Source organism: Candoia aspera, chromosome 1 (genome assembly GCF_035149785.1).
Source record: "Candoia aspera isolate rCanAsp1 chromosome 1, rCanAsp1.hap2, whole genome shotgun sequence".
Lineage (NCBI taxonomy): Eukaryota > Metazoa > Chordata > Lepidosauria > Squamata > Boidae > Candoia > Candoia aspera.
The window spans coordinates 307,651,336-307,671,869 of NC_086153.1; the positions used below are offsets into that span (position 1 = coordinate 307,651,336).

The 20,534-nt window shown below is 38.4% G+C and overlaps 1 protein-coding gene across 1 annotated transcript in view; it reads right to left on the reverse strand.

The window, feature by feature from the left end:
* Positions 1-20,534, reverse strand: part of CLMN (calmin) — a 90,058-nt gene that overhangs the window by 9,873 nt on the left and 59,651 nt on the right. Inside the window, exons 5-10 of the mRNA XM_063290284.1 lie at positions 19,376-19,468; positions 10,966-11,156; positions 8,560-8,753; positions 7,927-8,009; positions 5,725-6,993; positions 1,155-1,342 (exon numbers count right to left, since the gene is read on the reverse strand). Of these exons, the coding sequence (XP_063146354.1) occupies positions 1,155-1,342; positions 5,725-6,993; positions 7,927-8,009; positions 8,560-8,753; positions 10,966-11,156; positions 19,376-19,468 (2,018 nt within the window). The remainder of the gene's footprint in view (positions 1-1,154; positions 1,343-5,724; positions 6,994-7,926; positions 8,010-8,559; positions 8,754-10,965; positions 11,157-19,375; positions 19,469-20,534) is intronic.

The window sequence follows — 20,534 nt, forward strand, 5'->3', positions numbered from 1 at the left end:
ATCAATGGCAGGGGATTAGGTAGAAGATTGAATGACTGGAAAGCATGTTTGTTTAAAGGTTGCCATTGTACTAACAAGGTTTAGCCAGTTTGGTTCAGTGCACTGAAAGATGGACTAAGAACAGTGTTAGAAAACTCAGTTGTGAGTCCATCAAGAGTCTTGGGAAAGTCTCCCTTCCTTCCTCCTCTTCCTTTTGACCTCCTTAGCTCATCTTGACAACATTAAAAAAGATGTACCACTAAAGGCTATTGAAGTTGATTTCCCAAACTGAAATTGTAAATTAAGATGAATTCACCTTATAGATCTAGCCTGCTCTGCCTCCTAGTCATGGATATATTCCAACAGGACTTTGATAAAACTGATTACTGAGTAGCTCTCGTAACAAAATCCTGCATTTAGCTTAGCAGATCAGAAAGGATTCTGGTCTGCTGCATATGTTGCATTATTGATCTTCCAGTTAGAGAACAAGTACCTCAATCCTGGGCAGCTATAATGAAACAGCAGTAAAAATATATCCAGCAGGCAGTGTTTTGAGTACAGCTGATCCTATGGCTGAATGGATCCATTTTTAATGGAAAGTGACCTACCTGTTCTTCTAGGTGATCAGCTGCCATAAAACACAAGCAATTAAAAATATTAAATTCTACAAGAACAAAAATGACAGCACAACTGAAACAATTCAGTGAAAAGCAGATGCAATGGACAATGTAAAAAATACCTTCCCAAGAAATAGTTGAGAAGGAGAGGGGAAAGAACTACACAGATGTTGTTGGAAGAAAAGTATTTTGCTTTATTATATCATGACTAAACAAAATTTAAAAATACAATACCAAGTTCATCTTTCAATTTTTTAATGAAAGAAAAAAAGATAATTACTTTTAGGCACTATTAATTTCCCTGGAAAACTGTGCACTCAATGGTATCCCCTCTGACATGATTAAATGTTGGCCAGATCATATCCTTCCAAATGCATCTGGATGTATAAGCATTTCTATCCCCCACTCGCTTCCCATGCTATAGCTTTTAGGATGGTACCCAGGAAGGCCAGTAAAACGGGAGATGTGGCCGGTAGCTACGCTTCACCTGGAAACTGGGCAAGGAAAGTGGCAAGACAAGTTTTGTGGGTGGGGACCAGAGAAACAAACAGAAGGCACCTTGACAGACCCTGATGGTCTATAAATTCTTCTTCCAGCTTGTCTAATAACCGGGTAAAGCCAGGCTTTGAACTCTGGGTGCTTTCTCCTTGGAAGATTGCCTTGTTCTTCCTTTTTTCTTTCTTTTTACTTCTTTCTTCTGGCAGTTTCCTTTCTTCAGCTGCAGTATCAGATTGGTTTGCCATAACCTATAAAAAACAGTGTTAAACATTCCAATTAAAAACATAAAGAGTTACACTCTTCCACCCAGAAATTACCTTTTTAAATGGTAAACTACGTGAAATTGTTTATTCATTAGAGAGTGATACCCTATTTTCTTCCTCACATGTTTTGTTTAATTGATTATGATTATTAACTTGTCATCACGTTAGGGTGACAAGACTCTTAGCAACTATATATATTTTTATCAGTCATGTTATATCTCCTTGCAGAGGGGTGCTGCCCAAACCATCTCTCAAGAACACGCAGCATAAAAGTAGCAAATAACACATTTTTAAAGAATATATACTAAAATACAAACAGCAGCAGCAAACTGAGGGCTGAGTACAACAATTGTATACAACTGGAAACTCAAAAGCCCGCCAGATAAGAAATGGTTTTAGGTGGCAGTCTTTAGTATAAATTCAAAGAGAAATACACATTGCCACACTAATAATGCACAAGACATATATCTGATTATAACTACATCTAAAGTACAAGCTACAAGGGACGCGGTGGCTCTGTGGGTTAAACCGCTGAGCTGTCGATCGGAAGGTCGGCGGTTCGAAACCGCGCGGCGGGGTGAGCTCCCGTTGTTAATCCCAGCTCCTGCTCACCTAGCAGTTCGAAAACATGCAAATGTGAGTAGATCAATAGGTACCGCTTCGGCGGGAAGGTAACGGCGTTCCGTGTCGTCATGCTGGCCACATGACCCGGAAGTGTCTATGACAACGCCGGCTCCAAGGCTTAGAAACGGAGATGAGCACCGCCCCCTAGAGTCGGATTCGACTGGACTTTACGTCAAGGGAAACCTTTACCTTTAAAGTACAAGCTGTAGAAAGGGGAATAGAGCTTGCTATCTGTTCTTAGCTGGGTTTCTCATTTTGGAGGTGTTTCCTAAAGAATCGCATAAAATACCATTGCTGGGTGGTGGTTATTTATTTATTTCTAAAATTCATACTACCGCCCATCTCCCCCCACAGAGGGACTCTGAGTAGTTCGCAATAAATTAGCTCAAACAGAAAGAAAAAAATCTCCTTCATAACATATCATTTTTTGAGCTGCGCAGCAAAAAAATATAATGTAGAATTATAATTGCCAGTAAAGACAGCATTGGTTATAGTTCTGATTAACCATGAGTACATGGCAAATTTGTTTAATTATCCAGCAAATCTGGGGTGTATTGTGAGAAATAGCCTTTGGAAGTGCACATGTTTTCAGCACTCTTCCCAGAAAAGCAAGCAGGTCTCCACTTACTTACTAGGATTAGTGCCCCTAACTCAGCTAATGCTGGAGTGATAAACCAAGCCCAAGGCAGTAAGCCCCGACTGATGTACCACCTTAAATCTACATTATGCCTTGATGGCCATGCTGGCTGAAGAAAATGCAGCAATAGTCCAACTACATCTGAAGAGAATGAGATGGGGAAGCCTGGCTTTCATCATGTGAAAGCACTACACCACTCAGAAAGATTCCAGTCTAACCTGCAGGAACCCACACTCACTGGCACTCTATTCCAGGAGAATGTCCATTTCTAACAGAAATCATATGAATATAACACCTGAGAAATTATATTACCATGAGAGCAGTTATGGGAGGAGCAACTATCTATTCTGCTTAGTATGTGCTAAATGAATACTTAATTAAAGTTTTATTTTACTATTCTCAATCATTTTTCCAGCACATTTGGCCAAATCAATCCCTGCCTCTGGGTTCATAGTTCACTTCTGTCCCACAGATCTTCAGATGTTCCTGGGCAGTTTTTCTCTCCTATTTTTAGCTTTTACCCTCTTCTTCCATAGCATACAAGCCCTCTATCTCTTGTTGCATCTAAGTATTCTTAAAGTGTCAGCAAATCTTTATAATGGGGTTGTTCCTGAAGAGTTTAAAGTTTCCTTTAAGAGGTTCCAAGATGGAAATGAGGTTCTGACAAAATCTCTCAAAAATGTAATTATCCACCAGCTATAGAGGACAATATGCAATACACTTAAAAAAACTATTGCCTCCTTTATGTGTTATATGCCCCAAAAGGCACATATGAAGGGCATTGGTCCCCATGTTAAAGTAGCTCTTCCCAGCCCTGCCCCTGCAATTATGTTACTTGCCTTAGATTTCTCAGATGGGAAAGCCTACATACCCAGACCTCTATGTACAAAGGCTTCCTTTGATCCCAGAACCTTGTGTGCCCCTGTTCATTGCTATGTGATGGTTTTGCCAGGAGGTTGGCTCTGCAATAACATACACTGAGTTTCCAAAGAGGCAGAGCATTATTTCATATAATAAAAATGCTTACATAATGGAATCTCATTTGTAAAGATACAGATCATGAGAATTCAAATATTTTCATTCATAGAAATTGGACTGCCACTTCTCTATTGCCCAAACTAATCACAGCTAGGTATATTTATATACATTATAATGTTCAAATTAGGTATCAGTTTGGGGCTGTTGAATCTGTTTTATGCTGCATAGTGGGAATAGCTGTGCACTACTAGAGACATAGGCGTGATCCCCAAATTCCGTTTTTCATGCTATAACCTTCATTTTTTTTTCTGTTTGACTCAAATGCCCAATAAGAGCATATGTCCAGTTTCGATGCTATGAACCTACAGCATACTCGAAGAACAATTTATATCATTCTACAAGTTCCAAATTTCCATCTAGTTTATGCACTTCTCTGCAGAGGAAATACCAAAGCCCCTATTTAAACATTACGTCATGAAAGGAGGATTAATGAGTCTCAAAACCTGAATGGACGCTATTTCAGAATGATCAAAGCCCACCCCAAAACTGAAAATAATTACAAAGAGAATTCACATAAGGGTATGCAAAACATTCTGTCACAGAATGTTTAGATCCTGGAATGGGATGTTCTGACTGCAAGTAGGCTTATCTGAGTGTTTCAGAAGTAGCCTAACCTTAGATTAGGCCAAACTTTGGAAAAGCTTGTTTTGGGTTGGAACATCTTCTTGATGGAACATTTTGTACTCCTAATTTTATACTATACATACCATGTAGAATGCAATGAGAGAAAACAATAGATAGTTACATGTGAGAATCACAATGCATATACCTGGATGTAACTAATTTTGGCTACAGAGATGCCAGTTCAATTCCTATTCAAGTTCTCATATACTGCATCATTGCTATCAGATTCCCATTATGCAAACATTGAATAAGTTACACTTATCTACCTCTTATAAAACTCACTGTTATAATGAAACTGATCGTAGCAAAGAATTATGCATATTAATTATTCAATGAAAGCCTGAAACTTGACAATTGATATTTAAATGGTGAAAATCCCAAATTTTGTCAATGCAATTAAAAATAAGCATCATCTAGATGACATATGCTGACTTTCACTGTAAGCTGTTCCTAACTTACTGATACTTTCAAGGGTTTGGACATTCATGAACCGTGTAATAAAATGTCAGCACTTGCCAAAGTGAAACCACTCTGACACACATAGCAATCTTCCCCACCCAGTTCTCCAGGTGCTGTAACATCTATCACCCCTACCCAGTATTGTTACTGGCCAAAGCCCAACAAAATGGGAGACACCAGATTAAGAGAGCCTACTACAGAAGGACAGCCAAGGACACTGTTTCAAGGCCAGCCAACAAATGGAACTCCTATAAGCAGTTCTGAGAGTGGTTATTAGAAAGTCAAAATCCAAAAGAGAATACAGCTGAAAGGCAGATGACTAACCAGGTGGCAGGTTGCAGAAGGGTTTCCAGTGATGAATGAACCTCACTAGAGGGAACAGAACCAAGAAGGTTTGGTGTTCTGTGATTTTCTGTTCTGTTATAAAGATGGGAATGGAATTGTTCAAACCTATCAAACTGTTCCAATTCATACCTTTATTTTTATAATTTAAAATATTTTAAAATCTAAAACAGCATCCCTGAAATTTGGTCACTTTGCCCCCAAATTTAGCAATGTGATCTTGGTGTACTTTAGGAGCTATAAATGAAATGCTAGTGGCTACATGACATCTATCATCCACTCCTGACATACATGGCAATGACTGTTGGATGCTTTGTACCAATGGTTCAGAAATCAATCCAGAAATCAGTCTTAGGGGTTCCTGGTCCCAATATTTAAATCTAAACTCACTATTAAAACAGGGATAAATGTTCTGATGTCTTGCTATGAGCCAGTAAAAAGACATCAGGAGAGCACCTAATCCTGCATTAAATTAAAAAAAGGAAAACCAGCCATTCTTTAAAGTTATTTGAAAGTAGCATGTATTAACCCAAAAAAATTAGTAGTGTTTAGCTCCCTAAATCTATGTGTACAACTTATAGTACAAGTTAAAATAAGAACTATTTTGCTGAACTAAGCAAGTAATGGCAAAAACAAACTTTACCACAGGAACATCTGGGTGTGCAGAATCATTCTGAGTAGCAGCCATATTGCTGTTCGTTTGGGGTAATGTGTTTTTCCCCACCACAGCAGCCTTGTTAAAGGAAGATTTGGTATGACTATGAGAATCTCTTTTCTGCTTTCTCAGGCTTTTATCATCCATTTTTTTGGACACATCCTTCATACTGCTCTGTAGATCTAGCTTGGGAATATCCCCTTCAGTGCTTTGGCTAAGGGACTCATTTTCAGTCAAACAATTCATTAGAATTTCTGAGCAGATTTTGTTGTTTTCTAAAAGGGTAATGTCTGTATCGGAGGTGGAGGTAGCAAAGACATCCAGCACGGTTGATATGGGGACATCATAATGTGGATAATAGAAAAGGTCATGAGGAATTATGGAAACTTTAGAAGGATTTGGTGTCATCATTAGTTCTTCTTCACTAACAATATTAAGGCTTCTGGAAGTATTAGTAATTGGTTGAGAAAAATATTCAGATGTACAAGATGCCTCTGAATTATCTTTAAAGTCATGTTCATCAATTTCCTGATTAGTAGCTGGGATTTTCTTTACGTTAGATGCTTGTCCTGCAGATTCATCATTTTCTGGAAGCTTAGATATTTCCTGGTTCAACATCTGTAATATGTATTTCTGTGCAGTCTCTTGTTCTACAGAATCTGGAATTACATTCTCAGGTTCATCTGTCAGATGTTCCGGTACATTTTTAGATGAATGGGAAGTCCAAGGCAAGGAGCAAATCTTACTCTTAGATGATCCTTTTGTTTCACTGGATGATATCTCCATGTCAGGGTCAAATTCATCCAAGTCAGTTGGCTCAACAGAATCTTTACGGTAAATAAGAACAGTTGATGGGAAGTCATCTCTCTTTACTGAATCAGACATGTTCAGTTGATTTCCTTCAGATTGGTTTACATTACTGGCAAGATTACTAGCAATCGGACTGATCCGAAAACCTGTTACTGGCAATGAGCTAGGCCTTTGAGGTTCTTCTGTGGAAGAATCCATATGATCAGCCAGGCTGTCATTAGGTTCTTTACTTGTATGAAAAATTTGATTCTCCTCATGAAGAGGCAAAGCACGACCATCGATTTGGCGGGGTGATGATTGGCTTCCTACTAGGTGAGTAGGATATATGTGTTCTCCATTTTCATTCAGGAGTAACACTTTTTCTTGTTTTTCTTCCCCTGGTATCTCTTTGATATGGACATAAGCAGATTCAATTGGAAATTCCTTGTCCAGATCTGAAAAATCTTCCTATGTGATATTAAATATAAATAATGACAATTAATACACATAGAACCACAGAATCAGAAAAAAGGTTGAATTCTTACATTTTCCAAAACACTGGGCAAATAATTATTCTAATTCAACATAAATAAAATGTTCTTATCAAGCAAACTCTATTACTACTGATAATAATGGAATGAAATCAGGGAAATCTCTCTGTGACTCTGCTTTTTTGACTCTTACAGCATAGATTACTTTTTAAAGTCTTAAATGGCTCTATAGGACACATCTTCCACCATTAAAAGTTGAAGAGAAGGCAATGGACAGAGTCCTGGATGAAAGTGGACAGTGTATGTCTGATTCTCATATACTGAAAAGTGAGGGTGGGGGGATATAACTATATGCATAAATTAGAGAGTATGCTGATTCCCATATTTTGAAAACCAGATTCAGTATACTGTATGTTTGCATGTAAGAAGGTCTATGTCCAAGGTCCACTGCCTTCAACAAGCCTGTCTCTGGAGCTTGATATCCTGCACCACATAGCAACCCATTTTGATGACCTTTATAATCTAAACCAGGTTCCAAACGGTTCACATAGCCCTATCAGTTATCAACTTAGTTTGGGCAACTCATCACAGTGCTACCTTCTTTCCAGAGTAAAAAAGTCCTTCATATTTGCCCAACTCAATATGGTGCATAATTGTAGGAGATAAGTGTTTAGATTGCACTTTAATTTAAAATATTAGCTGTATCAGCTTATGATCATAATGCTGAAACATTAACATAGCTGACACAAGTGGACAACAATGATGCAAGTGTGAAAGTCTGAAAATCAGTGACCATTCTTTCCTTAACCTATTCAAGATGACAATATATCAGAAAATCACAAGGAGAGATATGATGTAAGTACCTTAAAAAGAAGGTAAGTTAAAAAGTGAGGGGAAGGAAAACACATACCCCTTCCAGTTCTGGGAAGTGCTCCAAAAACTGTGCCACGTATGTCATGATGGACTGCTCATCAGGTGAATCAACCATAATGTCTGGGAAGAAATCACATGAAGCATCATTTCAATATTAACATTTATGAACCTTTATAAAAGCATCTATGAATGAAAATGCATGATAAATTACCATTCCAAAATACTGTCTTTTTAAAAAAGCACCTTTACTTTATGCTTAATTAATATCTTTGTACCTTAATATTCTTCTCCAGGTGCAAAAGTTTCTTTTAAAGAACAAGCATGACCTGGAAGATGATTCTAGATGCAACCAATGCTGGTATCTTCCCTTATAAAGAGTTTGCTAAGTTAAAAATATTGTTGATAGTTTTTTTTTCCTTTCTTCCTTTTTTTCTACAACCTTCATATCAATAAGAGTGATTTTTGTTCTTGGAAGGTTCTAAACAGTGCAGTCTGTCAGGTTGAATTGTTCCATGATTTCTGTTTTGTATTAAATGCCATGAATGTTCTAAATCTTGTTCTGAACCATCTCTCTTAAAGGTGAAGGGCATGTCATGATTTATCTGCCTTGCATGATTTATCTGCTGAATCTTATCTGCATGCTGATGGCGTTCAAATATGAGTAGGCTACCTTCTGGTTCCAGAAGCCTTGGGATACCCAGATGGTCTTGCGCAGTACAGAATGCATTCTCTAAGTTTTCCCTGGGAGATTTCTCCAAAGCTTGCTTCATATCTACCAAGCTAGAATCTATTGCTTTGATTACAGCTAAGAAGGCGAGGCCACTTCTCCAACTGCTGGTAAAGTCCTGAATTGCAACACCATATCTAAAAGAGAGAAAGACATTGTGAAAATTCATATACAAAAAACACAAAGCTTAACAACTTTTGGAACATAAAAAATGGTTGCAATACAATTACATGTTATACCTCATAATCATTAGCCCACAACTAAATCTCCAGATCTTTTCATATATTTATTTCTTTTTTATATTTATATGAAATTTTTATATGAATATTTATATTCATATATTTATTTCTTTGGTATGCTTTAATGTTACTCTTCATCCAAATGTATTCCATGGCAATATTTATGTTTAAGAAAATTATAAAAACATATCCATGTATATAACCTGATGCTGGTTAACTCTGATGCACTTTAAAGCTTAAATATGCTTCCTCTTTTTACTGAACTAACGTAGGGCTTTTTAAAACATATATCTTGCTTTATTAGCTTTTCATGTGTATGTAAAAATATACATGAGCCAGAATCCTCCTTTACTTAATAAATGCCTCTCCTCCAGATAGGCAATGATCATAAACTAGCATGCATAGAAATGCCATAAATTTGTTCATAACAGAGAATGTAATAGGCCCATGCTCAAACAGGTTTGGTGGTACCATAGTATAGGACGTTACCTGTGAGACATGAAGTATTTAAATACTATCATGAAATTAGGGGTTGAAATGATTGACCCCTATTTGGTTCTATGGGCATCACAAAATGCAGCTTGGAATCCACCTAGGAAGTGAATTGAGTCTACCCCATGATCAATTGACAGCACTCCTGGACACTATCCACAGCATCAAAAGGAAGCTGAGACTGGGATTGATTGATTGATTGATTGATTTTCTATGCCACCTTTATTATTTTTATAAATAACTCAAGGCGGCGAACATACCTAATACTCCCTCCTCCTCCTCTTTTCCCCACAACAACAACCCTGTGAGGTGAGTTGGGCTGAGAGAAAGCGACTGGCCCGAGGTCACCCAGCTGGCTTTCATGCCTAAGGCGGGACTAGAACTCTCAGTCTCCTGGTTTCTAGCTTGTTGCCGTAACTACTAGACCAGTTCCGAGAGACACCATCCACTGATCAGTGAGTAACTCAGTTTGCTTCCTGTGTGGCTTCAGACATGTCTGATAATATCTTTAAGAGAAAGGCTCGGTGGCTAAAACTTGCTAGGTAGCCTTTGGCCTAAGCAATCCACTGAGGTTTAAGAATAGATTAATGGACCTTCATGACCAGAAAAATGAAAGTAGGATCATTCTCCCTATCCAGGAATGTGCATCTGTGGGATAATGGTACTTGTAATTTTTAAGGCAGAGAGACTAAGATTTGGGTAGAGACAGAAACACAGAAGGGGTTCAGGGGGAGTAATAATTTGCTCTGTGTAAAAATTTGGAGGCATTATAAGCTACTTCCTGAAATCTAATGGGCAAGAAAGCACAGTTTGAGTGATTTAAGCTGTGAATATCTATCCCTGCACAAGCTGAATATTTGAAAATGTTGCCATAAGCTTTCTGTAATTTTCTTTCAAGGAAAAAAAAAACCTGGGTAGACAGTTCTGACTTAGAATACATTCTTACAGAAATGTCATGTGCATAACAGTATCATTCCACTGACCCACATCACAACTGTCATTACACAAAGAAGACATGGAAAGGCAAGCAGGCATTTCTTGGAATGTGCATGGAAGCTGCTAGCATTTTAGAATAGCATCTTAACTGGCAATGAAGCCACTGTCCATTCCCAGGCACAAAAGACTTGGCCTCTGAGCTGCATGAATAGAGATAAAAATTAATCTGGGGAGGAATGGAGCTTCCCTCCAGATAAACATTATTATAACCCTTTTCTTCAAGATTAATGGATGGAAGAGGGAGAATAGAATCACAAAGCTGAATTCTAATTCAATTTCCTGATGGACAAATTATGATTCTCCCCACTTTCTCCAAGAATACTCACTGAGAGAACTGGTACATTTACTCTGGTTTCACATAATCTTTGTATGATAATGTAGATTTGCACAAAGACATCAATTGCAAGGAAAATCAGAACAGTATCGTCTACACAAAGTTCACAGAACAGGAAGGATCAGGAAAGCTGATCTCCTGCTTGATAACAGACTCAATTACATTCTGGTCTTGCACTAGATCCCCTTTACATTGCTTTACACAGATCAACAAAGGAATTTTTTCTTCCATCTAACCGGCAATGAAATCGACTTACGTTTTAAAAAGAGAGGAGGGGAATCAACTTACTTTCTAGTTTTCCTCTGAACCCAAGTTAAAAGAGCCTTGATTGCTTTTCGCTGATCCTTCACTGAACCAGACATGTTTCTCTCAACATTAGGTGTGCTGGGATGAGACGTGTCCGAATCAGGGCCACTGGGCCCTGATGACAGGCTAGATGAGGAGGAATCCCTATTGAGGTTGCCTGTAAGTTCCTTAATCTGTCATGAAAAAAGCAATTGTCAGGGTCAGAAATACAAAACAAACATCCATCATCTGGTCATGCTGCGTTCCATACAAACAGCCCTTTTCATTGCTTCGGGCAATTGACTGCTTGCAGGCACCTCTAAAAGGCTACTCATTCTTGTTTGTTCGGTGCTAAGTCCCAGAGTTCATCCGAGGCCAGTTTGATGCATCTGAAAATAGTTGTCCATGCCCTACACCACTCAGCATTGGCAACTGGCACTCCAATATATATAATAAAAATGCCCAACACCTTTCAACAGTCAATCTTTTGCAATGACGTGGCTGTCATGTTCCCCGTTGCAAGGCATATGTGCATCACAACGGGGAACATGCACATTAGGTAAGAGGAAGGGATAAGCATAACCCCTAAATCACTCAAGCACCCATATCCAGAAGGGAACCCCCAACACAATAGATAAGCCCTTCAAACCAAACTTAGCACCCATAAAGAGGTAAGGGGAACGCCTTCCCATTCCCCCCGGGGATGCATTCACACCTCCCTCAGGCACGCATGTCCACAGAGGAATATCCAACATAATGGGAGCGCCCATCAGACAGGAATTAACGCCTATCGGAAGATCGGGGAAACACCTTCAGGGGACGCACCCGGTCCGGACGAAGACAGGGAGACAAAGGAGATCGCCAGGATCGCCCATCAGCTGACGCATCGCAGTCTCAAGCACCCATTCGGTCCTGGCCCGAGGGTAGAGAACACAACGTCCGCCAGCAAAGTATAAACAGGGCACCCTGTCACCACATAAGGATTCCCGTCTTTCTCTTTGCACGCACATCGTTCTAATAAAACCATAAATCCTTAGAACTTCTAAGTGAATCTGAGTCTTATTCAGAGCGTGGCTGCCCTGACAGTGGCTCAGATCTGAGGCAAACTATGGGCACTGTAAGTAAACAATCCACAAACACGCTCTCTTAAAGAGTAACATATTTAGTCCGTGGACAATATTCTACTATATTTGTTCAGCTTTAAGAGGCTACAGAAATAAGTAGATTGCATATATTACAATGGGGGCAAATGAGTATATATGTGCAACTATTGTTAAGTAAACTGCCTTTTTTTTTTCATTCAATCATGTCTGATTTTCAGAGACTGCCTGGACAAGTCCCTGAAGTTTTCTTGGCAAGTTTTTTTCAGAAGTGATTTGCCATTGCCTCCTTCTCAAGGCTGAGTGACTGGCCCAAGGTCACCGTAGCTGGCTTTGTGCCCAAGGTGGGACTAGAACTCACAGTCTCCCGGTTCCTAGCCTGATGCCTTAACCACTACACCAAACTGGCTCTCAAAAGTGCCTTAGCCATTAATAACTTAGTTGCACAGCAAAGATGTGAATATACAGTTGTAATTGAAATTATTCAACCCCCATTGCAAATCAGGTTGATTGTCAAAATGTACAGACTTTCAACTGTTTGCAGTTAAGCATGGTGGTGGCTTGGTGATACTCAGGGGCTGCTTTGCCTCCTCTGGCACTGGAAACATGCAGCATGTGGATGGCAAGATGGATTCATTGAAGTATCAGGAATCCTAGGAGAAAACATCATGCTGTCTGTAAGGAAGCTGAAGCTTGGGTGTCATTGGACCTTACAACAGGACAATGATCCCAAGCATACCTCAAATTCCACTAAGGCTTGGATGCAGAAGAAGTCCTGGAAGATTCTACAGTGGCCGTCACAAGTCACCTGACTTGAACCCCATAGAAAATCTCTGGTCAGATTTGAAGAAGGCGGTTGCAGCACGCAAACCCAATAATATTACTGAACTGGAGGCCATTGCTCATGAGGAATGGGCTAAGATTCCTCAGGAATGCTGCCAGAAGCTGGTGTCTGGCTATGCATCTCATTTGTAGCAGGTCATAACAGCAAAAGGGTGCTCTACTAAGTACTGAAGATGCTTGCCATGAAGGGGTTGAATAATTTTGAGACTGCAGAAGTCATTATAAGTTGCATTTTCAGTTGACTTTGGGGTACCACTTGAAGCATTCGTTGTATTGAGCTATTTCAATTGCTTTTGTTTGATTTGTTCATTGCAAACAGCTGGAAGTCTGTACATTTTGACAATCAACCTGATTTGCAATGAGGATTGAATAATTTCGATTACAACTGTATATGTGGACTGCTTTTGCTGATTACATCAAAGAGGTAAGCTTTTGTATTTTTCTTTTTCCAACTATTATTACTCTATCTATCTATCTATCTATCTATCTATCTATCTATGTATGTATCAGACAGGGTCACCTTTCATAAATAGATCTCTTTCTGTTCATGGAAGGGATTGTGTTGTGGCAGAAAAGCCTGCTTGAGGAGAGGGAAGTGCTTCTGCTATTTCCCCCTTAGTTCTGCAGGCCTTCATGTATCTACCATGCTGTCTGAGGGTCCTATATCCCTGAACATAAGATTTTCAGGGGAATTAGTATAAACTACCTCACTGCCTTCCTATAGCAGATTTCCCATGAATTCTGCTCCAAACCCTTCTTGCTTTTGCTAGAACAGAGAAACACATCTTCCTCCTATAAGCATTCATGGAAAAAGAACCCAGCATGTTCATAATATTTCTACTAAGTATAGATTAGCTCATACACTGCAATAACATGATTCATTAGAATACAGCATACTGCTTTTTCAGTAGAAAGTTACCAAATGGTAGAAAGAAAGAAAAAATTACTCCAGAGTTCGGAAGAGATAGCAAATAGCAAGGAACAGACACAGTTTGGAGTCGGATGTTAGTTAAAACTTTATGAAGAATTTATTTTCAGGATGACCTAATAGCAGTGAGACAATGCTAAGATCAATCCCAATGTCACTTTGCAGCAGGGCAGGCTAAACAACCTGATCTTCGATAAGCAATAGGCAGCACCAGGCATGGAAGACTGTCTTTGCCTTTCAAAGGCCTTACATGTTTACTTTTTAACAGAGGGGGGTGAGGGGAATGTCCTCTCATGTTTCCTGGCTTACTAGCTCCCATTTTGCCATTTGAAAATTTGGCTCATCTTTAACGGGAGAATCATGTTTAGGAAATATCAGCTGAAATGGAGGCAGCCTGAAAGAAAATCGTAAATGGTAAAACACTGTAGATGAAAGGAAATGGTAACAAGATTTACTTTGATTTGGCCCTTTTGAGGAAAAAAAGTTTTTAAGCATTCTAGTTAGATTTTTTTTTAGCTGACTGATACTGTATGTTTATTTTGTAGCTGTAATGGTTTTAACGAAACTATCAAAAACGCATAGTTTGGGAAAACTGAAGTCCAGTTGGCTGAGAAAAAGCATCATCATCACCACCGCCGCCGCCGCCATCATCATTTGACCAATCTTGCCTAGGCAAACATTCAGTCTCAGTCTGCAAGGCTGAATACTCCACTTAATACTTTTGAAGCAGATTCATGAGAATAATAATGCTTGTCATTTTAACAGACTCCCTTTGTCTCCAATAGGTATTGTTTTTTCCTTCCAAACACTGCAAAGTAATATGCTCACTTTAAAGTAATGTGGTTGATCATTGGCCACTGAGCAGAAACATGCTTTCAATTGATCTTTTTTAAGAAAAAACAATTAACTTATTTAAATTATGTTAGGTACAAGAGGGCACATTTTCATGTGCTCTCCTGCTGGCTATCAAGTTCTCATGTACGGTAGGTCTTAATCCTGAAATGTCCCACAGATTTCACTGCCTTTCTTAAAATTAGAGGAAAGATGATCCAGCAAATTGGGGTTCAGTTTCCAGAGAAGTACTTCCCTAATTTGATATCCTCCAGTTATGCTGAGATTGCACTTTTCAGAATAGTCCCCACTATACTTGGAAAGTTAAAGAAGGCTAGATTAAAGAACTATGACCATTTGTGGCCATTCTAAAAGATAAGGTCACTTAATAATGCATTACTGTAATGATTGCCCTAGCCCAAATACAAACTTAAACCCTTGGTGCAAACGTATCCCGCCTCCCTCATAACAGCCCCGCCCGGCACAGGGGCTAGCAATCGTCAGAGTTGCTAGCCTGGGAAAGTAACCTTGAGCGCAGTAGATAATGCAAATACATTCCAGAGCAAAGCCAAAAGATAAGTACTCCCATCCTCCCGAGAAAGATGAAACACGCATCCTGCTAATGACATGCGAAACGTTACGATGTATCAAAGACATTGAAACGGCGAACATGACATATACTTTCAGGATAATTATGGTGTGAATATATAGTTAGGGCTGTGCAGTGCTTTGGATTTGAGGGTAAAAAGGTGCTTTGGAGCATGCAGGAGCAGTAATGTCATCAAATCCCTAATGTACATGTGTCTTTTTGTAGGCTCACCCATCAGCTGTAAAGGACAGCTGCAAGATTCTGTAAAGGTGTGGCTGCTTTAACAAGTTTCAAAAAGGTGCTGTGTTTTTGCTTTCAAATTCAGGCATTGCAAAGCCCCAATTCAAATACATACAGTATTTTAACAAGTATAGCAAATAGCAAGACGTTTTTCCTTTAAGGGAACTACAAGGCTATACCCAAAGATGACTCTTCTGAAGATTACCACTTCTAAATTTCCTCAATCTCCCTTACATTAAGTCCACAATGTTTTTTCTTATCATTTTAATGTGTTTTAATGGTTTATTATTATTATTGTTTATTTATTTGTATCTGTTATTTACTGTTTGATTATTTATATCTGTTTTGTTTCTGGGTTGTTGTTTTCTTTAACTGTGTGAGCTGCCCAGAGTCGCATATGCAAGATGGGCAGCTATACAAATCGAATAAATTTAAATAAATAAACAAACAAATAAATAAATAAAATATAGAGAATCTCCCAAAACCTTTTCAGTAGGTGGAGGGGCTTGCGTACATTTGGGAGTGTCAGCAAAACTCAGTTGCCCAAATTAGAATGAGCAGAAACAATTCCCACTTAATTTAAAGGCATTAGCACTGTAGGTACAACCTCTAATATCAACCACTTCCCTAAAGATATATTTTAATACATCTAGAATTCAGCATGACATAGTTACGCAGGATTTAAATTTTTTTTTACAATGTTAGTAAAAAGGAAGAATTTCAGGAAGCATGCAAGATTTGTCCAAAGACAAATTGGATTTTAAAATTTTAATTTAAGATTTTATGTAAATATTCTACTTCAGATATTTGTGCTATTTGTATAGATGTTCAGTGCTGATTGCTACAGCCTCTGACTGTAGAGGCTAAGAAAAATAGATTGAATAGGTTATTATGATTAAATCTTCTACAAAAGTGGCAATTCTCTCCTCCTGGAAAAGGCCCAAATTCACTCAAGAGCCATATGAGCTGCTTAGGTGAATCCCACAGTATAATTATTAGGTTTGAAAGACCTGCTGTCCTCCTTCCTAGAAAGGTTTTCAAGTCCTAACTTCCACGTCTAGCTAATCTGGGTAGCATTTTCGATCTATCAAAACAGCATAAATAGAACTTTCAGTCACATTAAAGGTCATTTGTAGAAAAACAGCAACATTTGAAGAGGGTAGGAATGGGTGAGAAGTATTGTGGCCCAAAACCTGGTTCCCAATCTATAAAATATGGTATGAGATGAGTCAGATCTGAACTGGACTGATGTTTTTAAATAGTTGGAAGCATGTCAACTACATGGATAAATCAATGTGTGGCATTTCTTTTTTTTTAAAATAAGAATTTTATTAAGTTTCAAGCAAAGATAAAAACTACAGAAAAACAAAAAACTACAAAGAAAAAAAGAGAAAAAAGTAAAAAAGTAAAGAAACATAAGATCTTTTTTTTTTTTCAAAATTACAGAAAGAGGTGACTTCTGACTTTTAACAGCAAGGATATACAACAATTTTCCATAAACAATCCCTTACTCTATATTAAACCAAAATAACATTATTTCTATAAATCATTCCATTGGCACATTGTAAAAATCACTAAATACAGTTACTCCCTCCCTTATATTAAGATATATATCCATATCCATATCCTAATCAATTTCCCCCCAAAGGTAACATTTATTTATTTCCTTCCTATTACTGTTCTATACATTCCTGTCTACTATAATAAAGATCAAACTAAAAAACATGAATTGTCTACCATTGTACTTGATAATACAACAATTTTAATAATCTTTATCATATAAAACCCCAAACCATCCAAATAACATTTATTATTATTTCTTATTATACCTTAACAATCTTAATCCAAATAGTTAAAGATAAATAAAATCAGCCAAACCCTAAAAGCAATCCAGATAAATATTCTTAAACCCTTATCCCCAACGCGCACAGAGCGATTTTCTTTAAAAATATCAAACAGCCCAACTGCCCCCCTCAAAAACTCCGACTTCTCTTCAGGAGACCTCCCATACATAATAACCCCTTCTCTTCCATGGTGTTCCACCAGAAGATCAGTTTCACTTATGGCTTGCAACTCGATCTCTCCCTTTAATTTCTCGACCTGGACTATCCAATCTTCATCCAGCATTTTAACAGAAATCCTGATCTCACTCTTAGAAGAGACATTTCTGTCACTATTAAATTCCTCTGTTTCATCCACGACATCCCCAACCAGATGAAACATTTTAGACCTCACATTTGCCACAATGTCCCATTGGGGGGAGTTGGGCAGTAATATAAATTTAAATAATAAATAAATAAATAAAATAATAAATATCTGTTTAAAATCTTGGTGGAAGTCAGAGAACGTCTGTTTAAAATCCTCCATGTCCCACACAGTAAATTATGGCACCCCCTAGGAGCTTAACCAGTGAAAGTTGAAGATATGAAAGGATTTAGAATGTGTTTACACAAGTGAAAGTGAGATAGCAGTTCCGCAGGGAAAGTAGAAGCAGAAAACTGAAAGTTCAAAGCAGCCAATTCGACATGTAGGAAAAGGCTATTATCTTTAAATTTAGTACCAAAATAACAACAGGGAGACCATTATTTACTCTCAATCCTCCTTAATATTTGGAGGGAAAACAAAGTCCAAAACTTAAAAAGAAGTTTTTTAAAAAAAATTAATCCCAAAAATAACAATAAGCACCGAAAGAACCTGCTTCTCCTTGCTGTAGAAAGCCTCTCTTAGGGTACATGTATGTACATACATACATACATACATACAAATTGGGTGATTTAGAAATTGGGTGGCTGCTGTTAGTGTCCCTTTAAGGCTACAGTGTGGCTTGGAAATGGTGACGTCCTAGCCTCTGGCTAGCTCTTACCAGTCGAACGTAAACTCTGTTTGCGATCTTCTGGCTGAAAGCAGCAGTCCAGAGGACAGATGGGGTGATTCCAAGTGTTTTCCTTTTTCCAGAAAAAATATTCCTGGGCTTCAGGAAAAACCTGCCTGAGCCCGAAAAACTGCTGTGTTGTCAGTTCTGCCCGCTGAGCCCGTGGGCACAGCTGTTCAGCCATGTCCCCACCGGAAGTGGACATGTGGCATTTCAAGGTTTAATTTCAGTCTTAGTACAATGAAACAATACACATCTAAAACTGTTTTAAAAAGGAGTGCACAACTTTTATTTTTTGACCAAGTCCTGCACTTGGCTTTTATGCAGCATACTGGGGAATCACATTCCAAAAATTAGATGAGGACAGGGCAAAAAGTGGATTGGGCCAAGAATAACACCTAAATTTGATTTAACATAAATGTAAATGTAAGTAAAATTACATTACGTTGATAACTATGTATAGTAATACGTAGTCCCCATGTATTAATTTTTTCCCCTTCTACAAAATGAAAATGACAATTTGTTGGCAACTTTTTAAGGGTTTCTGGGATCTACATCTGAGAATTGAGAGGTTCAACTGCAACCCTAGCTGGGGCCTCAAGTTCCGCATTTCTATTTTAAAGCATAATTGGCAAGATACACACCATTAAAATGAAGCATGCAATGATCATTTGTTTTCAGCACAAAAATGGGAGACTCATCTAAGATTTGGATGAGAACCAGAAGCATTTAAGTCAGGCTGGACTCAAATAATTTGATGAAGGAAACCATTTGTGAGGGCAAAGGAAAGGACCAGAGGAGGAAGAGGAAGGGAGGAAAGAAAGGTAATAAGGCTCGTGTGTTGGGATCACTGCTGCTGGTCCAAACTTTGCACTATTATTAATGCCAACAAAATAAAGAACTAGACAAAAAGATATAGATGACAGCAAGCATCTATTTAAATTCTATGCATACCAGCCTGTTTTCTATTGAAAGTGAAAAATGTGTGAATTAAACATTGTTTTTTTTACCTGAAAAAACAGGATTATGTTCCATATCAGGCCCAGTACCATGGAGGAGTTCCCATCTGCTATTTCCGAGGCATCAATGCTAACCAGCTTTACCTAAAGAAAAGTAGTTTGCATGTTACAAAAAATAATGTTTTCAAGTAAATAAATAACTTCATCAAATAATTGATTTTCAGTTATGGAACTAGGGAATGTTCACCATCTACATTTTTCAGTAAGAGTAGGTAATTTTTGGTCACACTGTGCTTGTTTACAGTGCAGTAGCCATTGGCTACTGTTTCTATCCAGATTTTTCCATAAGCTGTGCTAGTTTACAATATACAGTAATATGGCCCCACCTGTCTTGTCCCTGGTAGGACTTGCACTTTCCTTTCTTGCTGCCTCCTTTTAGCAGGTGTCAGCCCTTTGAGGTAGACCAGGCCAGGGAACAGGCTACAAGGTATTGGAATTCTACTGTTACAGGGTATAACCACAGAATTTTGAAAGCCTGTTGAAGTTTCCCTCTGACCCTCTTATACCAAACAGAATCAAGTCAGGGTTATCTTCAGTTACTTTCTCACCTCTTCTTCCTTCCAGGGCTAAGTTGATCTTTACTTAATGATTCTTGCATTCCTTCCTCAAGGTTATTTCCATATTCCTCTATACCAATCAGCAGCAAAGATAACAAGTGATACTTTCTATTTTTCTTTCAATGTGAAGAAAAGTTTGGCCATACTGAATGAATGAAGCTGCACATGTGCCTGACATTTAGGTTCCCAAGTGCCCCTGGACCTCATGAGGGGAGGGACAGGAAGATGTTTTACCCAGGCCAGTATTATTGATATTGCATTTAACAACTGCTTTTGCAAACCAGTCACTGTTTATAGGCTAAACTTCCCTGCCAGTACCTTCTGCATTTTATTTTATTCTGACCTCCACAGTCTATCCCACCATACTTGCTGCTATAACCATACATGTATTATTATAGAATGCTAAATCCTGAAGGACTCTCAGTGGTGCACAGATAAGATACATAAGAAACAATATATAATGGCCAAGTGAGCTCCTTGGGGAGAAGGCAGTCCTGCAGATAACTAGATGCCAAGCCATATAGGGCTTTATAGGCTAGTACAAGCACTTTAAATTGCACCCAGAAGCCTGTTGGCAACCAATGCATGGCTCA